General features: G+C 40.9%; 1 protein-coding gene across 1 annotated transcript; it reads right to left on the bottom strand.

The window, feature by feature from the left end:
• Positions 1-1,021: 1,021 nt before the first annotated feature.
• Positions 1,022-23,039, bottom strand: INO80C (INO80 complex subunit C). The gene is made up of 5 exons (XM_034416330.3): positions 22,855-23,039; positions 20,672-20,782; positions 19,394-19,505; positions 16,296-16,363; positions 1,022-1,273 (listed from the first exon to the last, which is right to left on the bottom strand). Exons 1-5 carry the CDS (start codon positions 22,855-22,857, stop codon positions 1,142-1,144), a joined length of 426 nt encoding a protein of 141 aa, XP_034272221.1. The 5' UTR covers positions 22,858-23,039; the 3' UTR covers positions 1,022-1,141.
• Between the last annotated feature and the right edge of the window lie 1,741 nt (positions 23,040-24,780).

Raw genomic sequence — 24,780 nt, 5'->3', positions numbered from 1 at the left:
TGTACTTGAGTAAGCCAAAATCCTTCTGGGCAAACGTCTTGTGGACAGATGAAACCAAGATAGAGCTTTTTGGTAAAGCACATCATTCTACATTCTACTGCAAATGGAATGAGGCCTACAAAGAAAAGAACACAGTACCTACAGTGAAATATGGTGGAGGTTCACTGATGTTTTGGGGTTGTTTTGTTGCCTCTGGCACTGGGTGCCTTGAATGTGTGCAAGGCATCATGAAATCTGAGGATTACCAACAGATTTTAGGTCGCACTGTAGAGCCCAGTGTCAAAAAGCTGGGTTTTCATTGGAGATCTGGGGTCTTCCAGCAGGACAATGACCCCAAACATACGTCAAAAAGCACACAGAAATGGATGGCAACAAAGCACTGGAGAGTTCTGAAGTGGCCAACAATGAGTCCAGATCTCAATCCCATTGAACACCTGTGGAGAGATCTTAAAATTGCTGTTGGGAAGAGGCGCCCTTCTAATAAGAGAGACCTGGAGCAGTTTGCAAAAGAAGAGTGGTCCAAAATTCTGGGTGAGATGTGTAAGAAGCTTATTGATGGTTATCGGAAGCAACTGATTTCAGTTATTTATTCCAAAGGGTGTGCAACCAAATATTAAGTAAAGGGTGCCAATGATTTTGTCCAGCCCATTTTTGGAGTTTTGTGTGACATTATGTCCAATTTGCTTTTTTTCCTCCCTTTTTTGGTTTTGTTCCAATACACACAAAGGGAATAAACATGTGTTACTGCAATACTTTTCTGTGAGAAATACTTCATTTGTATATATTTAGTATATAACTGAATAATCTCTTCCCTTTCTGATTCCGTCAACTGGGAGAGATGTCTTGTTGGAAATGTTAAACTCCCTCTAATTACTCTGAGTTTTAATAAACTGATTACAAGCCTTTGCAAGTAGTATTTTAGTCCTAATTTCAACAGAACCAATGCAGTGATAAATGCTGGGCATATTGTTCACTATAATCAACATTGTGGAAAAAAGGAAAAATAAATACCAACACTGAATCAATAATAATACTTTAATTGAATTGAAAACATTTATCATTTGATAGTATACATTCTGTGCATTCAATACAATACATCCTACATTTTTAAAAAAGATGATGATGGCTTTGTTTTTGTTTCTCAGGGAACAACATTTGTTGCTTTCCTTAGTGTAAGGTAACCCAAAATAACATCTGAAGGAAGCATTCGGATATAGGCAAATTCCTCAGTTGTACTAAATCTCAGTTTGCTCTGAGGGTCAGTATAGTTTGCCTGTAAGAGAAGCACAAATTGAAATATTAGAGTGGAAGTGTCAGAAATTGCACATTTTAAATACAGTGAAAATCAATACTATTGGAAACATTATGTGGTCATTTAGTTTTCCTTCTAATCCTAACCCTAACCCTAACCCTAACCCTAACCCTAACCCTAATCCTTGTTCTATCCATCCATGTTTTCATAATATTAAAAGTTCAAATTTTAAAATATGTTCTGAAATGGATTTTCTATTTAATTTTCCACATTATAAAATGGTTATCAATACCTAAAAAAAGATACCGTGTTTCCCCGAAAAGAAGACCCTGTCTTATATTTTTTTGAACCTTGAAATAAGCGCTTGGCCTTATTTTTGGGGAGGTCTTATTATTTTGGGTTATGTGGAGGAAACCAGAGGAAATGGCAGGGACTGGCTGTGCATGTGTTTAAATATTTTCGGGAAGGGCTTATTTTCAGGGGGTGGCTTATTTTAGGGCATGCGCTCAAAAGCCTGATTGGGCTTATTATCAGAGGATGTCTTATTTTTGGTAAAACAGGGTAGTATAAATGTGATCCTTGCCATAGAATCATTAATATCTGAAGGAATCATGGAGGTCATTTAGTCCAACTTGCTGCCCAGATATAAGAATTCTCATACCATCCCAAACAAATGGCTGTCCAAACTTTTCTTTAAACCTCCAGTAATGGAGCACCCATGATTTCAATAGCAATAGCACGTAGACTTATATACCGCTTCATAGTGCTTTTACAGCCCTAAGAGGTTTACAGAGTCAGCATATTGCCCCCAACAATCTGGGTCCTCATTTTACCCACTTCGGAAGGATGGAAGGCTGAGTCAACCTTGAGCTGGTGAGATTTGAATTGCCGAACTGCAGCTAGCAGTCAGCTGAAGTAGCCTGCAGTACTGCACGCTAACCACTGCCCACCCCCCCCCGGCCCTTTAAGATAGGTTGCTTCACTTTCCATTTTTATGCAAAATGTATATTTCTATATACACTCTGTAACATTTTGTTAATGCTTTTTCTTGCAAGTCATGTAAAACTCTTGAAAAGCTCATGGCCATATTGGACATAGAATATAGAATAATAAGGTTGGGAGGGACCTTGGAGGTCTTCCAGTCCAACCACATGCCCATTGCAGGAGATCATACCATTCTGAACAAATCACTGTCTAGACCCTTCTTGAAAATCCCTAGTGATGGACTATTCACAGCTTCCAGAAGCAAGCCATTCCACTAATTGTTCTCATTGTCAGGAAATTTCTCCTTAGTTCTAGGTTGGATCTCTCTTTAATGACCTTCTATCAGTTACTTCTTGTTCTGATCTCAGTGCATTGGAGAATAAGTTGACACTCTCTTCTCTTAGACAGTTCCTCAAGTACTGGAAGACTGTTATCATATCAACCCTAATCCTTCTCTTTGTTACATAGACATACTAGCTCCCTCATCATTCATCATATGGCTTAGCTTCCAGACTCCTTATCATCTTTGTTATTTTTCTCTGCATGTTTTCTAGGGTGTTCTGTCCCCCTTCCTCACACAGGCAAACGTAATACCAAGCACGCCTGCCAATATTTTATTGGGTAAACAGATTAGAATTCCTGGCAGACCAAGGTTTTGGCAGCAAACTGCTGAATGCCTGCCAAGACCGTTTTCACTCCCATAAAGCAGAAGAGGACTTATCTTCAGTCCGTTCCAGGAGCAACAAATTATCCATGAGACAAGGGTTTAGTCAATGTTCAGTCCGAAATATATCCAAATCAAATTTCAGAGATCACGATGTGACTTTCAGGGTTTATCTTTGTCTGTCACAAAGCCTGAAGAGCAATCCCACCCACTTTTATTCCTGGTGGGGTGTGGCTCCGTGACTCAGCTCAATCTCTGGTCCTCCCACGCCTCTTCCGTTGCTGCGCACGCTTCTCCCTCCAACGCTGCCTGGGATCAAGCCAGGATTCATCATCCTCGTTCCCTATCAATTGGTGCTCCGATATGCCTTCGTCCTGGCACATCCCAGGCTGTTCCTCCTGGCCTTCAGATGGAACCTGAGGCATTGCGAGAAAGGAGGGTCCTGGAGAGGGAGGCCTTATCAGTTCCTCCCCATCACCTTCTAAGTCCTCTTCCTCTGTTAGGACAGGCTCGGGAGTCCGGGTCACAACATAGGGTCTGAACATTTTTATATCATTGTCACCAGAATTGGACATAATATGGCAAGTGAAGTCTCACTTGTGCAGTATAAAGTAGTATTATCACTTTACCTGATCTTAATACTATCACTCTATTGACTCTAATATGACTGCATTAGCTATTTTGACACACTGCTGCCTCATATTTAACTGGTAGTCTGCTAGGATGTCTGGATCTCTCTCATAGTTGCTACTATTGAGCCAGATACCACCTATTCTGTATCTATGTATTTGGTTTTTCTTGCCTATTTGTAGGATCTTACTTTACTCAGTACTGAATTGTATTTTCTTGGATGGGATCTAGTGCTCAAGTCAAAGTCCTTCTGAATCTTGAGCCTATCATCTAAAGTGTTAGTTAGTCTACCAGCTTGGTGTCAGCTGCAAATCTGATGAGTCCTCCTTCTATCCCTTCATCCAAATCATTTATGAAGAAGTTGAAGAGTATTGAGTTTAAGAAAGAATGTTGAAGTATCCTACTGCATGTTTCCCTCCATGTAGATGTAATTTCATTGAGGACTAGCTGCTGAGTGCAGTTGGTCAACTAGTTGCAAATCCATCTAATGATGGTACTATATATTCCATAGTTTGATTTACCAAAAATAGGCTGTGATCTGTTTTGTCAAATGTCTTACTGAAATCTAGTTAAACTATGTGCATAGCATTTCCCCAAAAGGACACGTCTATTTACATTTCTTGAATTGTCCTCACTTTTTACAATGATAAATGATAAAAAGATTAAAAAAACTGATACAAATTGAAAAAGGAGAAGAAAAAATAGGTGTAGAAAATAGAAAAAATACAAAAGTGAAGAAAATATATAAAGAAATGATTTCCTCCTTCACAACCATAAATATTTTTAGTAACTTATTAACTTCTCTTAAAATAAATCGAACATTGTCTTACCTGAATGTTCCTTTTCGGAGTACTGCGACTGCAGTCCATAGCTGGGTTTCTTCGTCATCACTTCCTTTTGACTGGGTGATATTTCAAACATATATCGCTCTTCATCCTGTGGTCACGCCCCCTGCTCCCATAATGCACCAGTCTTTGAACGAAGGCGCGACCACCTAAAATAGTCCAAGAAAACACCAGTAGGAGGAAAAACAATAACAAATCCAGTCCGGCTCAGACACCAACAGTCAAAGAATATAAAAAGAAAATCAGGGGAGGGGATGGACTGCAGTCGCAGTACTCCGAAAAGGAACATTCAGGTAAGACAATGTTCGTTTTCCAGAGTACTGCTCCTGCATGCCATAGCTGGGATATACCCAAGCTCAGAAAAATTAAGGGTGGGAAACTAAAGGCCCCCAGAGTCCTGCATCGCCAGAACACTCTGCAGGACTTGACGGCCAAAAGAAGCCTCAGCGGAGGCAAAAGAATCCACCCTGTAGTGTCTGATAAAAGGTGTCACCAAGGACCAGGTGGCGGCCCGGCAAATGTCGGAAACAGAAGCCTGAGTGGCCCAGGCAGCAGACGTCGCCGCACTACGAGTAGAGTGAGGCAAAATCCCAGACGGAACCTGCCTGGCCTGGCGTTCATAAGCAGTAGAGATGCACGCCTTAATCCACCTGCCCACAGTCGATGGAGATATTTTCTGGCCCAAGGACCTTGGATGAAAAGATATCAAAAGGGCCTCCGTTCTCCGGAACGATTCAGTCCTGCGAATATAACGACGGAGGGCCCTGCGCACGTCAAGGGTGTGCCAATCCTTCTCACGTTGGTGCCTGGGCGGCGGACAGAAGTCAGGAAGGATTAATTCCTGAGCACGGTGAAAATATGAGTTCACTTTAGGCAAAAAAGCCGGGTCCAGGCGAAGAACAACAGTATTGGCGTGGAAAATACACAAGTCTTTCCTGATTGACAGAGCTGAAAGTTCGGATAACCTCCTGGCGGATGTGATCGCCAAGAGGAAGGCGACCTTATAGGACAAATACTTAAGAGATATAGAGCCCAGCGGTTCGAAAGGTGGACACATAAGCGCTTGAAGAACAAGAGAAAGGTCCCAGGTCGGGTATCAACGAACCGGAGGCGGACGTAAGTTCATAGCCCCATGCAAGAATTCTCTGAGTTGGGGATGCTGAGACAGAGACGAGTAAGGTGGACAGCGAACGACAGTGGACAAAGCAGCGGTCTGTCGACGAAGAGTAGACGGCGACAAGCCCTTGTCCAGGCCGGATTGTAAGAAACAGAGAATGTCAATGGCCTGAGCCGACGTAGGGTCCACCAAGTTGTCAGCACACCAGGCGCAAAAGGCCTGCCACGAGGCCTCGTATATGCGCGATGTTGAAGGTCTACGAGATGCCTGTATAGTGGTTATGACGGAATCGGGGAGACGGTCCTTGCGCAGGATGACCCGCTCAAACGCCAAACGGCCAATTGGAGCCATCCTGGATCTGAGTGGGACACTGCTCCTTGGCGCAGAGAGAGACGGGTCGGTGGAATCTCCCACGGGGGAAGTACGGCCAGAGCCACCAGGTCGGCATACCATGGCCGACGAGGCCAATTGCGGGCCACCAGCAGCAGTTCCGCACGTTCATCCAACAACTTCCGAATCACCTGAGGAATCAGCGGAATTGGAGGAAAAGCGTACAAAAGGCCGGGGGGGCCAGTGACATCGTAGGGCGTTGTGATCCTCTGCCATCTGAGATGGGTAACGAGTCACAAATCTGGGAAGTTGGGTGTTCGCCGGACTGGCGAACAGGTCCACAACTGGCAGGCCAAAGATTGTGGTAATCTCTCGAAAAATCTCGGGGTCCAGCTCCCATTCCGACTAGTCTATCAGTTGCCTGCTGAGCCAATCGGCTCTGACATTGTCCACGCCCGAGATGTGATCGGCCTTCAGAGATAGAACGTGACCTTCGGCTCAAGAGAACAGCTTCTCCGCCTCCAGCATCAGGTCCCTCGACCTCGTGCCCCCTTCTTTATTTATATGGGCCTTGGCTGAGATATTGTCCGTGAGGACGAGGACGTGCTGGCCCTGCAACAGGGACTGAAAATGACAAAGAGCTAGGCGAATCGCCCTCAACCCCAAGATGTTGATGCTCAATGCTTGTTCCGAAGGTGACCAGCGGCCCTGTACCATCTGATCGTTGAGATGGGCTCCCCAGCCCAAGAGACTGGCATCTGAGGTCAACGTCAATTGATCCGGGAGCAGGAACTGAGTACCGAGGAGAAGTTTGGGACCTGTCCACCAGTTGAGGGACAGGGAAATTTGAGGGGGAAGTGAGACCTTGTGGAGAGAATCGCTGTGACCCGTGCGTTGAAAAGGGAGTAGGAACCACTGTAACGGCCTCGTGTGTCTGCGCGCCCATGGCACTATCGAGAAACATGAGACCATTTTTCCAAACAACTGGGATAGATGTAGGAGAGGGACAGACCGCTTGGATTGAATGAGCCGAATCAAATTGCGAATGCTTTCCACCCTGTCCAGGGAGAGGGAGACCTGGCCCCAAACAGAGTCGATCACCGCCCCCAAATGTTGGAGAACAGTGGCCGGGTGAAGGTGACTCTTTGGGAAGTTGATCGAAAACCCGTGGTCCTGAAAGGAACCGATGACAAGGGCCAGGTCCCGAGATGCTTGGCTTCTGGAGGAGGACAGGACTAGAATGTCATCCAGATAGCACAACACCCTCACAGGTAACATTCGGAGAGCAGCTGCCACCACCGCTACCAGTTTTGTGAAAGTTCTTGGAGCAGATGACAAGCCGAAGGGCATTGCACAGTATTGATAATGGTCCTCCCCAATTTGGAAGCGTAGGTATTGGCGGTGGGCCGGGAGGACCGGAACGTGCAGATATGCCTCCTTGAGATCGACAGACTGGAGGAGGTCGCCCCGTCGCACTCCAGCAAGGATGGACCCCAGGGAATGCATCTTGAATCTGCGGTAGCGAACCGACAGATTCAGCTGCTTCAAATTTAAAATGGCTCTCCAACTGCCCGAATGTTTTGGAACCAAAAAGAGAGTCGAATAGAAGCCCTTGCCTCGCTGATCCAGTGGAACAGGTTCTATTGCATGGATAAGAAGCAGGTGGAGGACTTCCTTCCGCAAGAGAGCCTCCTTGTCGGGAGACAGGTGGGTCGGACAGTGGACATAGCGAACTGGCGAACGTCCCAGAAACTCGATGGCCAGGCCTTGAGATACTGTCCGAAGGATCCAGGCGTCTTTGGTTGAGCGTTCCCATTGGTGGCTGAAGAGTTGAAGATGCCCTCCAATGGGATCTTGCAACTCGTAGTCATTTTCCACGATGGGCCTGGCGGAAGCCCGCTTCACGGAAGGGACGTCTGGAGCCGCTGGTCCTGGATCTGTCTCTAAAATGCTGCCTATCCGACGACCGGTCGGTTCCAGGAAAAAAGCTGCGCTGTGAATAGGGGCCGCCCGACCCCGACGAAGCCCGAAAGGGCTGACGCTGAGCATAGGGTGCGTAGCGACGCTCCGGTCTGCGGTACGAAGATACGAGCATCACCTTTCTTTTATCCTTCTCCTCGACGAGGACAGGATCTAGGGCAGGACCGAAAAGGTTCGGGGCCTTATAAGGAGCCGCCGCCAACTTCCATTTTGCTCTGGCATCCGCTCTCCAATTTCTGAGCCAAAAAAGCCTGCGAGATGTCACAGAAGAGGCCAAGGCCCTCGAGGCGAACTTCACCGAGTTTAACGAGGCATCCGCCGAATACTTGGTGGCAGCCACAATTTTATTTATGTCTTGGTGAAGACGTGTGTCTTCTGGCGGCAGTCTCTCTTGAAGTTGCTTCAGCCAAAGCAACGTGGCTCTATTAAAGAACGACGTGGCAGTCGCAGTCTTAATTGTCCAAGCCAGAGACTGATGTTCCTTACGAAAGGAGAGTTCAGTTTTTCTGTCCTCCGATTTAAGAACGTCCAACGCGTCTGAAGACAAGAGCGAAGAGGAAGAAAGACTTGCAATCGGAGGATCAACCACAGGTAAAGATAATAAGGTGTCCAATTCCGGAGCTCCACAGTACAACTTTTTGTCTAGGCTAGTGGGGCCCATTAAGGAGCCCGGTTGAGACCAAGGAGACTGCAGAACATCGGAAAAAAGCTGAGGGCAGGGAATAAAGTCTTTCCCTGGTTTTGACGACGAAAACAAGGCCTCATGGGGGGCTGCAGAAGAGGCCAGATCAGCAGGCGGGGCCCCCATATTGGTGGTCTGTCGGGCTTTATGAAACAATGATTTAAACAAAGAAGGCCGGAACAATCCGGAGAAGGCAGGAGTGTCCGGTGTAAGGCCCTCATCTTCCGAGAGTTCCAATTCCTCAGGCAGCTCCTCCTCCTGGTCGGAGTCCCCCGAAGAGACGTGAGCCAACCTCGATGGGGACCTGGAGCGAACAGGTACATTTGAGTGATAAGCAGAAGGTGGAACTGGAATAGGTTGCTGAAGAGCGGATTGCTGAAGTCCCGCAGCCAACAGAGAGGAAAGAGCGTTGGACAACGCTGCCTGGAAATCCACCTGGGGGGCTAGCAATTGACCATCTGGTCTCCGAAGCCCTGCAGCGGTCGGGGTAAAGGTCGCCCCTGCCCGACGGGAGGATGGAACCTGGGGTTCTGCCAGACCTACAGCCGAAACATCTGGTAAAGACATTGAGGTCCTTCTGGAGAGACCACGCTGAAGCACAGACGGATCCTCAGCCGAGGAGCAGGCACGATCTGGGGCAGGGTCCGTCCCGAGAGTAGTTGTGGCTTCAGGAACCAAAGTGTGACCATGCTGAAGCGACTGTTGATCAGTGGCGAAGACAGAAGCCAACGTGGCCTGCCTTGCCCTATCACACTGCCTCTCAAGTGCTCTATGGCGACGCAGGGCGTCCTTTTCTGCCACTGACGAAGGTCTGTGCTGGCGAGATTCAGCAGATGTGGCAGTAGACCTCCCCCGGGATTTGGTTTTGTGCGTGGACGGGGCCCTAGGTGGACTGGGCTCCCGCTCCGAGTCAGAGGACAGGTAGGAATCTGCCATTCCAGAAAGGTAAGTCTATATACAATAATAATCAAATGTTTTTTGTTTTTTTTTATAAACAGCAGGAACTATATACAAGAGTCACCAGTCGCCTGAATGGCGAGGTGTGTGTGTGTGCGTGCTATAGGCAATAAGTGAGCGCAGGTGGAAGCACCAAGGAAAAACCCCCCAGGAGTAAGTTCACGAACTTTCTCAGAAAAAAACAAGTCAAGCCCTTTGGTCCCAACACAACAAGGACAGCAAGCAAGGCAGAGGCAGTGAATCAAAAGGAGGGTTCCGTAGGTAAAATCCCTCGAAAAGGTAATCAAAAGTCAGCCGCAGGGGGAGTCGAAGGTGACCAGCCGGGTGATCGAACGAAAATGGCCGCTGGAACAAAGGGCAGCCTCAAAATGGCGCTCGCAAAGCACAGGCGGCAGAGAACAGCAACACCTGACACAGTTTTATCTTCACAGACCAATTAAGTCCACCACGATACTGCCCGCCACACAATCCCGGCTCCAATACTCTGAGGGCACCGCCCGGAGGACGGATGCCCAACTCGCTCACCACCGGCGGGGCTCAGGACACAGCTGGAGTCTCCAACGAACGATAAGCGAGGCGTCCTCTCAGCACGGGAAAAGTGGCCGGGAAGGGAGGCAGCCAAGCCAGCTATTTTAGCCTCCACGCACTAGTGCCGATAGTACATCAGAGCCTGCAGGGCAAACCATGCAGGGCTCCGGAGCCGCCCCTACGAGAGCCGAAGAAAATAAAATGCAAAGTAAAGGTGTGGGGGGGTGAATATAGCTATCCGCAATCCCCACGCTTACACCGGTGGCTAGAAATGGAATCGGGGACCGCCCCGAAGGGTCGGAAACCCCAGCTGCGATCTGACGGCCGTCAGAAAATCCCGGGGAGAACGGACTGGAGCCCCAGCGCCGGTTCTTGCTCCCTGCAGCTCCTTTTAAACAGGCTCTCACCGATAAAAACACTAACAAAAAATAAAGAAAAGCCTAAAACGCCAAAAGAACTAAGAAAAGCACAAGGTTATGCACGAAGAGAGAGAAAACACACCAGTCTCCAGTGACTGAGTGAAAAGACTGGTGCATTATGGGAGCAGGGGGCGTGGTCACAGGACGAAGAAGGATATATGTTTGAAATATCACCCAGTCAAAAGGAAGTGATGATGAAGAAACCCAGCTATGGACTGCAGGAGCAGTACTCCGAAAAGGAACATTCAGGTAAGACAATGTTCGATTTATTTTAAGAGAAGTTAATAAGTTACTAAAAATATTTATGGTTGTGAAGGAGGAAATCATTTCTTTATATATTTTCTTCACTTTTGTATTTTTTCTATTTTCTACACCTATTTACATTTCTTGCATTGTCCTCACTTTTTACAATGATAAACGATAAAAAGATTTAAAAAACTGATACAAATTGAAAAAGGAGAAGAAAAAATAGGTGTAGAAAATAGAAAAAATACAAAAGTGAAGAAAATATATAAAGAAATGATTTCTTCCTTCACAACCATAAATATTTTTAGTAACTTATTAACTTCTCTTAAAATAAATTATCTCTTCTTCTTACATTGCATCTCTTATCTATGAACAAATCTTTAAAAACCTGGTAATTTCAGTGCTCATCAGTAATGTCAATTAAAGGTTTCCAGGGGTAATAACATATAGATAGGTCTTTAACATCCAACCATAATGGAGCCTGCCCACGTCCTGTTCTCTGATGCAGCCATTAAATGAATGTGCAGATCATTAAGCAAAATATGGAATGCCTCAGGCAGAGGTGGGAGTCACATACTATAGCAACCGGTTTGCCTAGCACTGGAAAAGTGAGCGCATGAGTGTCCGCACATGCGTGCATCATCACAAAACACAGCAATTTGCTCACGCGTACCATCCGCACGTGTGCAGCGTCAAAAACACAGCGATATAGGACAGGATTGCGCCCGGGCAGATGGGCAGGCCCACCCTCACCCACAGGTCACCACTACCAGTTCTCCCGAATTGGTCCGAACCAGCTGAATACCACCTCTGGCCTCAGGGGTGAAAGAGGCTCTGGCTACCTGCTGCAGATCTCTCCCTGTGAGATCTGTGACAATCAGTCTTAGTCTCTGTGACAATCAGTCTTAGTCTCTGTGACAATCAGTCTCAGTCTCTGTTTTAGCCAATAAAATCTGTTGTTCTTTATTAATATCAAATAATCTTGTAAGTAACTTCTTAGTAAATTGTTCCTAACTGCCTTAATTCCTCCTATAGCCAAATAGTGTGGCTCCACTGTAATAATGGGTCATTTTAAGAGTAATCCTTTGTTCTTTTCGTTTCCTGTGGCCAGCCCTCCAGTCACCTCTTAACATCTGTTTATTTTCCAATCAACACAACTTTTCAACAGGAGGATTACTTACAATTAATTTCAAGGACTTCATGTATTATTTTATAAATATTTAAGCACCCTACAGGAAATATTATTTTGCAAAATTCTTAACTCCAGAGAAATTGGTGAAGTTTCTAAAAGAGGACAAAAGCAACTGACAACTCCATATCTCTTTGAAAGGATCCATCAAGTTCATCAAGTATTCCAGTGACAGGAAGAAAAGTAGCTCAGACTGTTACAAAAAAGAGGAGTTTGCTTAGTTCCTCAAAAAGAAACAGATGAATGGTGATGATTGGTGACTCATTTCTCAGAGTAATAGAAACAGCAACTTATAGACCAGATAATCTATCAAGGGAGTTACGTTGTCCTCCATATGCAAAGGTCAAAGATGCAAAAGAGGGATTTCCCCAAATAATCAAGTCCCCTGTTTATTATCCCTTTCTCCTCTTTTATGTTGGGATGAATGACACAACAAAAAAGAGCCTGAAAAACATAACAGGGACTATGAGTAACTGGGCAAGAAGGCAAAAGAGTTAAGAACACAGGTGGTATTTTCATATGTACTTCCAACAGAAGTTCAACACGCAATGAGGGAACAGAAGATTTTAGAGGTAAATCACTGGTTCAAGAGATGGTGCCATTGAGAGAACTTTGCATTTCTGGAACATGGTTTACACTGCTTACAGGAAGGGCTTCTGGCAAGTGATAGTCACCTCACAAATACCTGGAAGAAGGGGATTGGAAAACAGAGATCAGTTTTTAAGACAAAACCCAAAGCACAAATTCCAAGACAACAAATCAGACAATGAAGAACTGGGAGATGAGAAGGAAGGGGCACTCAGACATGAAATAGGAGATGCAGGAACCAAACACAGGGTCCGCTATAAAGAGCTCAGATATCTGTATACTAATGCTCACAGTACAGGGAGCAAACAGGGAGAACTTGAGGGCAGGTAGGATATTGTAGCTATTACTGAAATATGGAGGGATGGAGTCCATGATTGGAATATACTGCTAGAAGGACATAAATTATTCAAAAGAAACAAGTCCACCAAAAGAGGAGGAGGACTTGCAATATGTATAAAGAACTACTATATCTCTACAGTAATATACAATGCCAAGGATGAAAGCCATCTTGAATATTAGGTGCGGGGGGAATGACATTGCTGTAAGTGTGTACTACAGGCCATCCAACCAAGCTGAAGAAATAGATGAAATTTTCACAAATCAGTTAACTGAGATATGCAAGAAACACATCACTATAGTAATAAGGGATTTTAAATACCCTGACATCAACAGGGAAACTAACTCTGCCTGGAGTGGAAGATCAAACAGGTTTCTAGCTGACAATTTTCTTTTCCAAAGGTTTGAGGAAGGTATCATAGGATCAGCTACACTAGACTTAATTCTTACTACTAAGACAAAATGATTGGAAGAGTTGAAGTTGCAGGAACTTTGGGGGAGAGGACCATGTCATATTAGAATTCGCCATAACGCAGGGACAGATAATTGAACAAAGTCAGACTAGTGTTTTAGACTTTAAGAGAGCTTTCTTCAAGAAACTAAGAAAGAGAATAGGAAGGATTCCATGGATAGATATCTTAGAGGGAAAACCAGTAAGTGATGCTTCGGGTACTTTGAAAAAATGAGAAAATAAAGGCTCAAATAAAAACAATATCATAGAGACATATAAACAAGACACTCCCAGGTGAAATTGGAATGTTAGCCAAACAGCTCTCTAACAAACTGAAAGACAAAAAAAGATAAGTATAGAAAATGGAAAGAGGGGCATATAACAGAGCAGAATGCCAACAAATAATCTGAATCTGCAAAGACGGGATCAGGAAGGTTAAGGCTCAGAATGGATGAACTAAGACTTGCAACAAATGCCAAAAATAACTGAAAAAAATGTTTTTCCCAATATAGAAGGAAGCAAGAAGAAAATCAAGGTAATAGTTGATTCACTATGGGAGAAGATGGCAAGTTGACAGGCAGCAGGGAGAAAAGAGAATTGCTTAATTCCTTTTTTGCATTTGTCTTTATGTAAAAGGAAAAAATAGTTTTACCTATCAAAAGCAGCACTGTGGGAGACAGAATAGAAATGCAGGTCAAAAATAGGCAAGAAATTGAGAAGAGAACACCTATCTGTTGTGGATGTGTTCAAATATTCAGTACCAAATGGTTTACATTCGAGGTTACTGAAGGAGCTGGCAGATGTAATCTCAGAACAATTAAACAAAATATTCCAGAGTTCCTGGAGCATAGGGAACTGCCAGAGGACTGAAAAAGAGCTGATGTAATTCCAATATTCAAAAAGGGCAAAATGTGGATCCAGGAAACTATAGATTAATCAGGTTGAGATCAATACCTGAAAAAATCCTGGAAAAGGGAATTAAGCAGTGGATTTGTGAACCACTAGAAATGAACAAGCCAATTATTGAAAACCAGCATGAGTTTGTTAAAAACAGATCATGCTAGACAAAACTTATATTCTTCTATGATAAAGTGACTAAATTAATGAACCAGGAAAATGCTGTGGATATGCTATACTTGGACTTCAGTAAGGTATTTGTCATGGTAGACCACAATCTACTTGTTGTAAAATAGAACAAAAGACAATACCATTATCAGATAGATTCACACTTGGCTGACCAACCACAATCAACATGTAGTCCTTAATGGAACTACATCTACATGCAGTGCAGTACATCAAGGTTCTGTCTTGTGCCCAATCCTCTTCAATGTTTTCCTAAAGATATATCTAGATGAGGGGATATATTACTCATCAAATTTGGAAATGACACCAAGCCAATACTTTGGAAGATAGACTCAAGATTAAGAAGACTTGAGCATTGGGCCAGATGCAGTTCAGTGGTGAGAAAAGCAAGATCGTGACTTAGGCAGGAAAACCCAAAAGCACAAATGTAGAATAAAAGCAGGGGTGAACTGCTCCCGGTTCGGACCAGATCACCCGATGTGGTAGCGATGGTGACGGGTGGTTTGGAGAACCGGTAGCAAAAATCCCTGTGCGCCCCTCCCCACCATGCCCAGCTGAGCCGCATGATCATTAGAGGCTTTTTTTTTTCTTTTAAAAGCATTTTTTTCTACAACCTCTTCCGACGAAAAAATGCTTTTAAAAGTAAAAAAAAAGCCTCTGTTGATCGCGTGGCTCAGCTGGGATCGTCAGAAGCTTTTCAAAGCATTTTTTCTGCAACCTCTTGGCCGAAGAGGTGGTAAAAAAAATGCTTTGAAAAGTCTCTGACGATCCCAGCTGAGTTGCCTGATCGTCAGAGAGGCTTTTCAAAGCATTTTTAAAAAAGCCACTCTGACGATCCCAGCTGAGTTGCCTGATCGGCAGAGGCTTTTCAAAGCATTAGAAAAAATGCTTTGAAAAGTTTTTTTTTTAAAAAAAACCTGGCCATGCCCACCCAGTCATATTACCCACCAAGCCACGCCCACAGAACCGGTAGTAACAAATTTTACATTTCACCCCTGAATAAAAGGTACATGGCTCAATAGTAGTAAAGGGATCTAGATAAAGAAAGGGATACCTGTGCTATGCTTTTATTAGTTCCAGAATGTAAAGTAAACTATGATTGCTTTTCATTTTATCTGCAAATGCTAAGTTTCTGTTATGAGGCCAGGTTATAATCTACCTGGGAACTTGACGTAAATGAAAATAGGGCTGATTACCAGATACTGTACACCTAATTTATTAAGATTTCTTTCTCATGTTTTCTCCAGGTGCTCAAAGCAGCTTATACATGAATCTCTCTTGAGTTTTATGTCACAACAATCCTAAGAAGTAGATTAGATTTAGAGAGAATGTCTATATCCTTAAAATGCAATTAACAATCTATCAGGATGACTAAAAATTGTTCCTAAGTAACATTTGGAAGTTTTCAGTTTTAAATTATAGAAGAAAAACAAAAGTAAAACAAAGTCTAGAATTTTAACAAGAAGCTGTACAGTCTCCTCTCCTGTATGTTTAACTATTTTTTTCCCATATTGCAGAGAGTTGGATCAGTTGATCCTCACAGTGATTTTCAACACTAAAATGTTATGATTTATTTCACAAATACTTTTCAGCTGGAAAGCATAGAAATAAGGCTGTAGTACTCTTCTAATCTGGGATTTCAATGTTGGTTTAAATTAAAGGTTTAAAGGTTTCCCCTGTCCAGTTGTGACTGACTCAAGGGGGCGGTGCTCATCTCCGATTCTCAGTCAAAGGAACTTGCATTGTCCAAAAGACACTTCCATCATCATGTGGCCAGCATCAAAATATGGAAAACAGTAACTTCCCGCCAAAGCAGTACCTATTTACATGTTTTCAAACTGCTAGATTGGCAAGAGCTGGGGCAAATGGTATTACACCTCCAAGGTTGTATAGCTTCTATTTTCAGTCTGATTTTGTTTGAAATTATTTTGTTAGATAACTATTAAACAACAGTGGAAGTGTTTAGACCAATACAGAGAAAAGTTAAATTCTAAAATAAGTTTAAAATACTTACAGGCAGTCCTGAAATATCAGAATATTTTTTGACTGGTTTAAATGAAGTAAGAGCATCAATACTGAAGTCTGGAGGAAAAGAAATTAAAAAGAAATTAAATTCATTATTTCGATACAGACCTGGCTGGCCTCCAATTCTTAGGCAATTTACATTGAAATGTTTAATCTAATGCCATCATTATTTCCAATCACCACAAATATACAGGCAGTATCCTATCCAAGCAAGGACATGTAATTAAGATTCTAATGCTAAGAATTCGCTTTTGAAATTTGAAGTATTCATTTAAATTAAATTGTAAAATATCAGTTAAGTACCCTGTTTCCCCCAAAATAAGACATCCCCTGATAATAAGCCCAATCGGGCTTTTGAGCGCATGGCAATAAGGCCAAGCGCTTATTTCAGGGTTCAAAAAAATATAAGACAGGGTCTTATTTTCGGGGGAAACACAGTAGCAATTCAAATTACAATATGTTCAAATTATGGACTCTTATTCTTCTTAACAAGTGATTTCCATGCAGAGAATGTCTCTTCTGAAAATTACTCAGAATTACAAAATGTTCAATAAAATATATAATGCCAAACAATATAACACTTTATAAAAAATACAATACCAAATGCAGGGCATCAATAAGCTGATTAATAAGACAGGATTTTAAAAAACTAATACTGCATAGGCAGAAATGGTTCTCTCAAGAAATTAAAACCATCCAAATGAGAACAAAAACAAAAACAAACTTTAGCAAAAGCAACATAAGCACTTAGAAAAGGATGAAAAAGGGTGTATTTCATGGACTGATTGGGGCCACTGCTTCAAAATCAAGTCTTCCATTCAAAGTAACACTGTAGCCAGATGAATACTGGCATTTTCTACTCCCTAAAATTGCATTATGATAATTGCTACTTTAATTGGTAATTATTATAATCTGAAACAGATAATTAGGTTTTTTCCTTATCAGAGAGGGCAAATTTATTTCACTAAGAAATTTCTATCACAATCTTTTCCCAGAAAAGCAATAATTTTGAGAAAGATGTGATGATCATTTTTCTGAAATGAGAAGAAATAAAAGTAATTAAAGACATTATTGGTACTCTTATCTGACAAAACAGATGGAGATAACTAAGTATAGTCACAGGAATTTATTATGATAATATTTTTCAGGATAAAATGGGAATCTTATTTTTGGATAGGTCAAATTGTGTTGTTATTACGATTGTTAATAGCAGAGTTCCCTTAGTCCTACAAAAACCCAACCTACAGTTTTTTCTCCCATCAATAAGAGTGTATTTCAGTATGACATTAAGATTCTGCTTTAGTGCACAGTTCCCTTAATTATGAAAATTAAAAACAAAACAAACAAAATATTTTCAGAAAAAGTTTATCTACAGTATTGTTTCTGCTGAACTACCAATCATGATTATAACCATCCTTTTGGAATTAGACTCTACTAGCTAGGTACAATCTAGATATTTAGAGCCAACATGCATCACTTACATTGAAGTGCATTCTTTTCAACTATGATATATACCTGCTTTTGTATCAGTGCATCACCAAATGTGTTTTCAGTACTTTTTTTATTAAAAGGAGTCCCTGCAGATTTTACTCTACTAGTAAAGTAGATTTTACTATGGGGGGGGAAGTGCTTATCTGAAGGCTCTTGAGCCAGTGCTGTCTGAAAACATTTCTGTGGTCATGTGGCCATCATGACATCACAGAGTGCTATTTCCTTCCCACAAAAGTGGTACTTATTTATCTACTCGGATTTGCATCCTTTCGAACTGCTAAATTGGAAGGAGCTGGGGTGAAAACGGGAACTCACCCTGTTGTGTGCTACTCAGGTCTTGAATCTGGACTGCCGGTTTTCCAGCTGACAAGTCTAGAATCTTAACTACTGAGCCACCACCCCACCCCATTTTTTTAGCATGATAACAGAAAATAAGATGACGGCAACTATTATAGTTGGAGTGATAGTTCTACGGTACAAATAGTCTTGAAATCAGACAGTTTTAGATATTCCCTTCTAAGATGAGCTCAAAAAAACATTTATTATGACAAATAAGGTATAATTTCTGTTGGGGGAAGAGGAAAGAATAATCTTAAATTCAATAATTTTTAAATTACATACCAGTATTACTTAAATCAATGACCTAGAAGTAATGTAACCATTTAAACGGAAAACAAGATGTTACTTTTCTCTTGAACTGTTTGAGCTATTCATTTATTCATATTGTAACCATGTTTTTTACATTTTTCTTCAGATGCTTTTGGGACATTTTTTTAAGTTTAAAGCATTTCTAAGTCATTAGGTATGCTCCTTTTAGAAATAGTTATTGTTGTGGCCTATTGGCCTCCAGTCCCTCCAGCAGCCGAATCAGATGAGGAGGAGTGGGAGTCAGGTCAGAATCAAGGCAACCTGAGAACTCCGAGGGAGAAGAGGAAATGGAGCTGTCAGAGAGACAGACAGAGGTGGAGCCTGGGCCATCCGTCAGCCCTCAGATGGAAAGTCAACACCTCCCACTCTGGAGGTGGCTGATGAGGAAGAGGAGGAACAGCTGGGTCCAGTGCCTGAAGTGCAAATACCGATCCTCGGGATTCTTCGGCACCGCTGCTAGCAAAGCCCCATCCTAGCTCTGGGGATAAAAGGCAGGGGACGGAGGTGAATAGATATGGCAGACAACTATTCATCTCCGTGCCAGACAGACTTGTTAGCCTGCTGTAAGAGAAAAACTTTTTGCTGAGGTTCCTGGCACTCCTAATAAAGGAATCATTGCTTCAACTACAGAGGGTTTGTCGTGTTTGGGGAGCTGGGTCACAACAGTTATCTGTGGTAATTGTATCTTTTGAATTGATGGCTGTAAATATTTTTCCATATTTCAATGTATTTTAATTCTTTTTTAAGATATGGAAACTTGTGAAGGAAGGGAATATGTATAGTACAATTCCATGTCACTCCAATTATGCTTCTGTTCATGCTAAGTAAGTATTCCCCTTTGCTGAAATCTACTTGGTCACAATATATCTCACAATGGAAAAACAGTTTCCAAGTATTTTCTAGAAAGCTGTTATTTATAAATATGTAGGAAAAATCTAAAGAGCTTACAGCTTGGATCATTTAATTGCCATGGCAGTGTTCTTTCTGAAGAAAGGATTTGTTTCAGATTCTTCCACGTTCTGTTCTTCTTGCCAGCTGCTGCTCCACCAGTGCCAGAGTGCTAGAATGTTTAAAAAGTATATTTAACAAGTATACTGACACTATTTAAATTGCTTTTGTTGCAGCACTTATTAAAACAGTTTAGCTATTTATTTTACGTTAAAGAAATGCTGGGAAGTTCCTTCTTGCAAGTAAAAGAATAAATGTTTATTCTGTGTAAGAACCAATGTGTTTACACTCAAAGAAAACCTATGGAAAGCATTCTGGAAACTGTCTTCTTAACAGAAAATAAAATGGTGAAACAGAATACTAGGAATGTTGCTCATGGGTTTCCAGAACTTGATACAGTTATGTTGTTAATTTTGTTTTTCAAATACTGTTGGCTAGAGCACTTTGGACTTGAAGTAGCTGGATAGGAAGAGCATTCACTCTTTTCACTTTTTGAATTGAAAAGCTCTTCTGAAAATATAGACAGCCAACAAAACAAACGGATGGATCATCAAACAAATTAATCCAGTATCTCAAGACATGAGTAAATAACAGAATCTTGAAAGTCCATACAAGTTTCTATTTGTTCCAGTTCAAGAAAGGATTATTTTAAGTTTCTTTCTCTTGTGTTTCCCTATTTCTCAGTATTTTTACCAGCTTCTTCATTCCCTTTTTAAGAGCTGTTATATCTTCCCTAAGGTCATTTTTGCATTATTCCTATATAATGATAGTTAATCAACAATTATCAACAGCCAAGATAAAAATTGGTTAAAATCCATGGGACTTTTGGTTTTTGATCAGCTTCAATGTAAAGTTCTTTATATTGTAAATTACTTGGATACAAGAACCCCATCTAACACTAAGTGAAGATATTTGTTTCCAACATAACTTTATTGGGATCCACATTTAAATTCTTGTCCTCTTATATTATTTATTTTAAATATAATATTGTTAATATCATTTTAATAATATTACAGTTTTAATTGGAGTTAGTAGCCATACTGTGCATATCAAATACAAATCAGGCAAGAAAGAAAAATATTTTTAAAAGAATAGGAAGAGGACAGAGAGGTTAGAAAGAAAACAATTGAAAGCAGAGGAGAGGAAGAATGGAAGAGAAATATGGCATTACACAATCAAATACTTGAATGCATTCCACATTTCATAGCCAAACTACTATAGATAAAAAAGGTTATTTGTCTCAAGAAAATGTAACACATTTATGGAAAAAATACATACAATAAATCTTGGAGCTTTAAAAGGAAAATGCTTGACAGAAGTTTCTATTGGTCCTGTGCTTGTATTGATTGTCATGGCTTTGTTTTCATTCAGTATTTCTGCATTGGTACTCTGGAAAAAAATGGATTCATCAATTTGAGGGAGAAGGAAATGCAGTTTTATAAAATCCAACCCTTAATCCAAACTTGTTTCAGAATTTTATCAAAATTATTATTGGATTGTTTTGCTCACTGTTAAACCAGTTATCCTGAACAGGTATGTGTAAAAACAGACATATCTACTAAATCATGAAGTGGCTTATTTGGTTTTGGCTTAGTGTGCTGTATAAATCCAGCCAATGTAATTTGTAAGACATGACCCTGTAGAGGTGATGAAGAAAGGAGGGGGACTCTGTAGGTCAAAGATAACAGCAGCTCTCCAGCTGGACCCAGGGATTCCCTTCTATCCAATGAAGAAAAGGAGAGGCAGCCATTATGGCTGCCGTGAAGCTGGGACAGCCGAAGAAACAAAGAATGTGCTTTATGGCTTGTAAAACACTTCCAACTACACATTACTCACACCCCATAACCCTGTCATATGATTGCAATCTGGGTGTTTAGCAATCTGTTTACACTTCTACTCAGTTGCCAAGGTCTCTGAGATTATATGATTGCCATTTGCAATCTTCTCTGCCAGCCTACCCTGAAAGGCTGCAGAAGCCAGCAGAGAAGGTAACAAGCTGCACTAAAACCCTGCGCTAAAACATTCTAGTGCATTCCATACTGCATGCTAAAATATATGAAAATGTTTGTTTCCCTGCCTCTCCTGCCTGCACAAGAGGCAAGCACTAAAAATCCTATTCATACACTAATGACATCATAATACAATTTTTTTCCTTAGATATTTGAGGTCTGCGGACTTATAAAAGTATGTAAATTGCAATATTTTTGTCATATTCTTTTTTAAGTGCCTTCGTCACAAATGCATAGAAACCCATGGTTGTCAGGAAGTTCCAATGTATTGCAATTGCCCCTGAGATGGCCTACACTTGTGTTATCAGATATCTTTTGAAGTGATGGGAATGTATTAAGCTTTATCAAAGATCTTTCTATCCCTACAGGTTTCAGTTCCCTCCTTATAGAATAGTTTCGAATAAATATGGTTCAGGACCATTTCACAAACACTGCAATATTTTGTTTTCTCCAGAAAACTGTTTTAATTATAGGGTATGAGTTAGTGCACTTAGTGCACTAAGGGTATCAAAGATCTGGAAATCCAACAAGATCAGGCTGCACTCCCTAAGAATGTTTTTTTTTTTTTGAGCAGTCAAATACCCCCTTTTAAAGCAGTGAGATACTTATATAACTGTCCTGAAAATCAGAAGATTATTATCATTAATCTTACTATGCTTCAATGCACTTCCCACAACAGTTTTGTAGGGCCAACATAAAAAAATAGCATATGAGGTGAGATTGCGTCCCTGTGGACAAAGGGCCATCGAAACTACAGGTCATATCTGCTATACTGTATCTTCTATAAGAACTCACAGACTCTATAACACCTCACTTAAATAAAACACTGGAAAATACTGATCTTTTTTATGTACAACTATTATCAGATCAATACAAAATAGCTTTTTTGAATGTGATCCAATTTTGTTAAAATGCAAAATTAAGCAGACTCTAATTGCCCACTGATAACTCACACTAATTGTTAATATATTATTTTGTCCGTTTTTTATTTTTAATTATTGTTTTTAAAGCTTTTATTTGTAATGTTGATCCGCGACCATAATAAAAATGGATTGAAAGATCTTTTTATCCAGGGAGGACTGAAATAAAGCCATGATCTTTTAGATAGGCTGACCTCAAATTATAGGCCTGTTAGCAGGCTCTACACTCCGTCTGCCTTATTTCACTGGCGCCAGCTCTCTACATCAGAAGAGGCTGTTTGGCTCTATCCATCAGAAAAGGATGCTCACCACTCGTCCATTCTATTCTCTATTGTTTCTGAAACTTTCGATAGAAAATGGAGTTACCACCTTACAGCAAGCAATACTTATAACTAAATTATCCACAAGTGCTAAGTGCAGCACATGCCATATATGTATACAAAACCTACACACTTTTGCTGAATACTGCAACATCGCTAAATTTATCTACGTTATATAAATCGTTTGTGCTACGCGTAAAAACATGGGTTACCATTAATGCGTGTGTTCCGGAAGACGGAACACGCCTGGTTTTCGTTAAACTTCCTTCCTCGCCGAAAACAAAATAAAACACCACGTTTTCCCAAATGTCCAAAGAGGAGCGACGGAAACCAAAGGGAGACGCGGCGCCTTCGATTACGTCACTCAGGCGAAAACTAGGTGGTGCTTCCCAGAGGTAATTTCATAGAGAGAGACTCTAGTTTCCCGATTGGTTGCATACGGGAAAGGGGGCGAGGCCACCAAGTATTAGCTGGCTCTAGAACTTTTTCCGGTCTAGCTATACAAAGCGCAAGTAAGGACTAGCGGCAAAGCACTTGAAGAGTTATGTGATTTAATGCATTAAACTCTAATGTAGCTCTTTGTAGCAGAATGGACTTCCCTATTTTATACCAAGACCTGTGATTTAAATTTAAATAGCAGACTTTCAATTTCATATATCAAACCTTAGTTTAGTGTTTTAATACAGTAAGCACTGTTTACGTGACAGGCGCTGTTTCAGACTGCAAATAGCGGTTCAATGGTAGCAAATTGTGATTTCATGCAGCAAATGCTTAATCAGTTAAGCAGTTTTGTTATTTTATGAAGCAGACTGTTATAAGTATCAGAGATTTCATGAGCTGTTATTCCAGAAACACTGGTTTCATCACAGAGATATATGATTGTATGTACTAAACACTTATTTAGTCAGAGATAGCTTCTATACAGGTAGTCAACTTACAAACAGTTTGTTTAGTGACTGTTCAAAGTTGCAATGACACTGAAAAAGTAATGTTACCGTTTTTCAGTTATAACCTTTCCAGCATCTCCACAGTCACATGACCAAATTAAGACACTTGGCAAGTGATTCGTATTTATGACAGTTGCAGTGAGCCAGGGTCATGTGATCAGTTTTTATGACCTGACAAGCAAAGTCAATGGGGAAGCCAGATTCACTTAACAACCATGTCTCTAACTTAACAACTGCGACAATTCACGGAACAATTGTAGCAAGAAAGATCATAAAATGGGACAATACTCACTTAGCATATGTTTCTCTTAGCATCATAAATTTTGGGCTCAAATTGTGGTTGTAAGTTGAGGACTACTTGTATTTACAGATCCGAGTCATTAAAATCCAGATAGCCATTGGAAGCAACAAGTAAATGATCTCTGCTGCCATCTAATAATCATCAAACTTTTTCACCCAATTTCCTTCTTTTTAATTTGATAATTTATAATGGAATACAAATAATAATTAAACCTAAATATAGGAATAAAAATACAGTAATTAATATAATCAGAAAGGAAAGTTCAGAGTGATTAAAATGAACAAAAACTGAAGAAAAAGGCTCCATATGATATGATAATGTAAAAATAGCTCAATCTTGTAACATATTAAAACTAGATCATACACTGCAGTCTTCCCATTTTTATAAAATACAGACATTTCAAAAAATAAAATTTCAATAAAATAAAAACTATTTGGGAATGTAAATATCTTTCCAACTATGTAAAATAATTCTTTGTGAATAAGTTTCGTTAAAGCCAGAGTTCTCCGTAAAATATCAAGTTCCATATTTTTAAATATGTAAAAATCACATTTATATTTTGCTGTTGTATTTTTCTCCAGTTGCATTAATTTATCATTTAAAGACCCAATAACATCTGATCAAATAATTCAAATCAATGTCAACATAAATAATACAATATCCAACATCCCTTAAACCTTCTTTGAAAAGTCCATAATTTTCTGATGAATTAATTTCATCTCTAGATCATAAGAATAATTTAATTTCTTAAAATAAGGTCTTGTTTGCTATTCAAAACTGGATATTCCAATTCCTTACTCCAAGTATACATTATCAGTATTAACCTTCTTCCTATTTTTTTAGTTTTATGTAAAATTAGATTGCAATTTTTACTTCAAATACAATATTTC

Source organism: Pantherophis guttatus, chromosome 4, assembly GCF_059756535.1.
Source record: "Pantherophis guttatus breed Tessera chromosome 4, ASM5975653v1, whole genome shotgun sequence".
NCBI lineage: Eukaryota > Metazoa > Chordata > Lepidosauria > Squamata > Colubridae > Pantherophis > Pantherophis guttatus.
The sequence above is the reverse complement of the archived record's forward strand: the minus strand, read 5'-3'. Positions and strand labels throughout refer to the sequence as shown.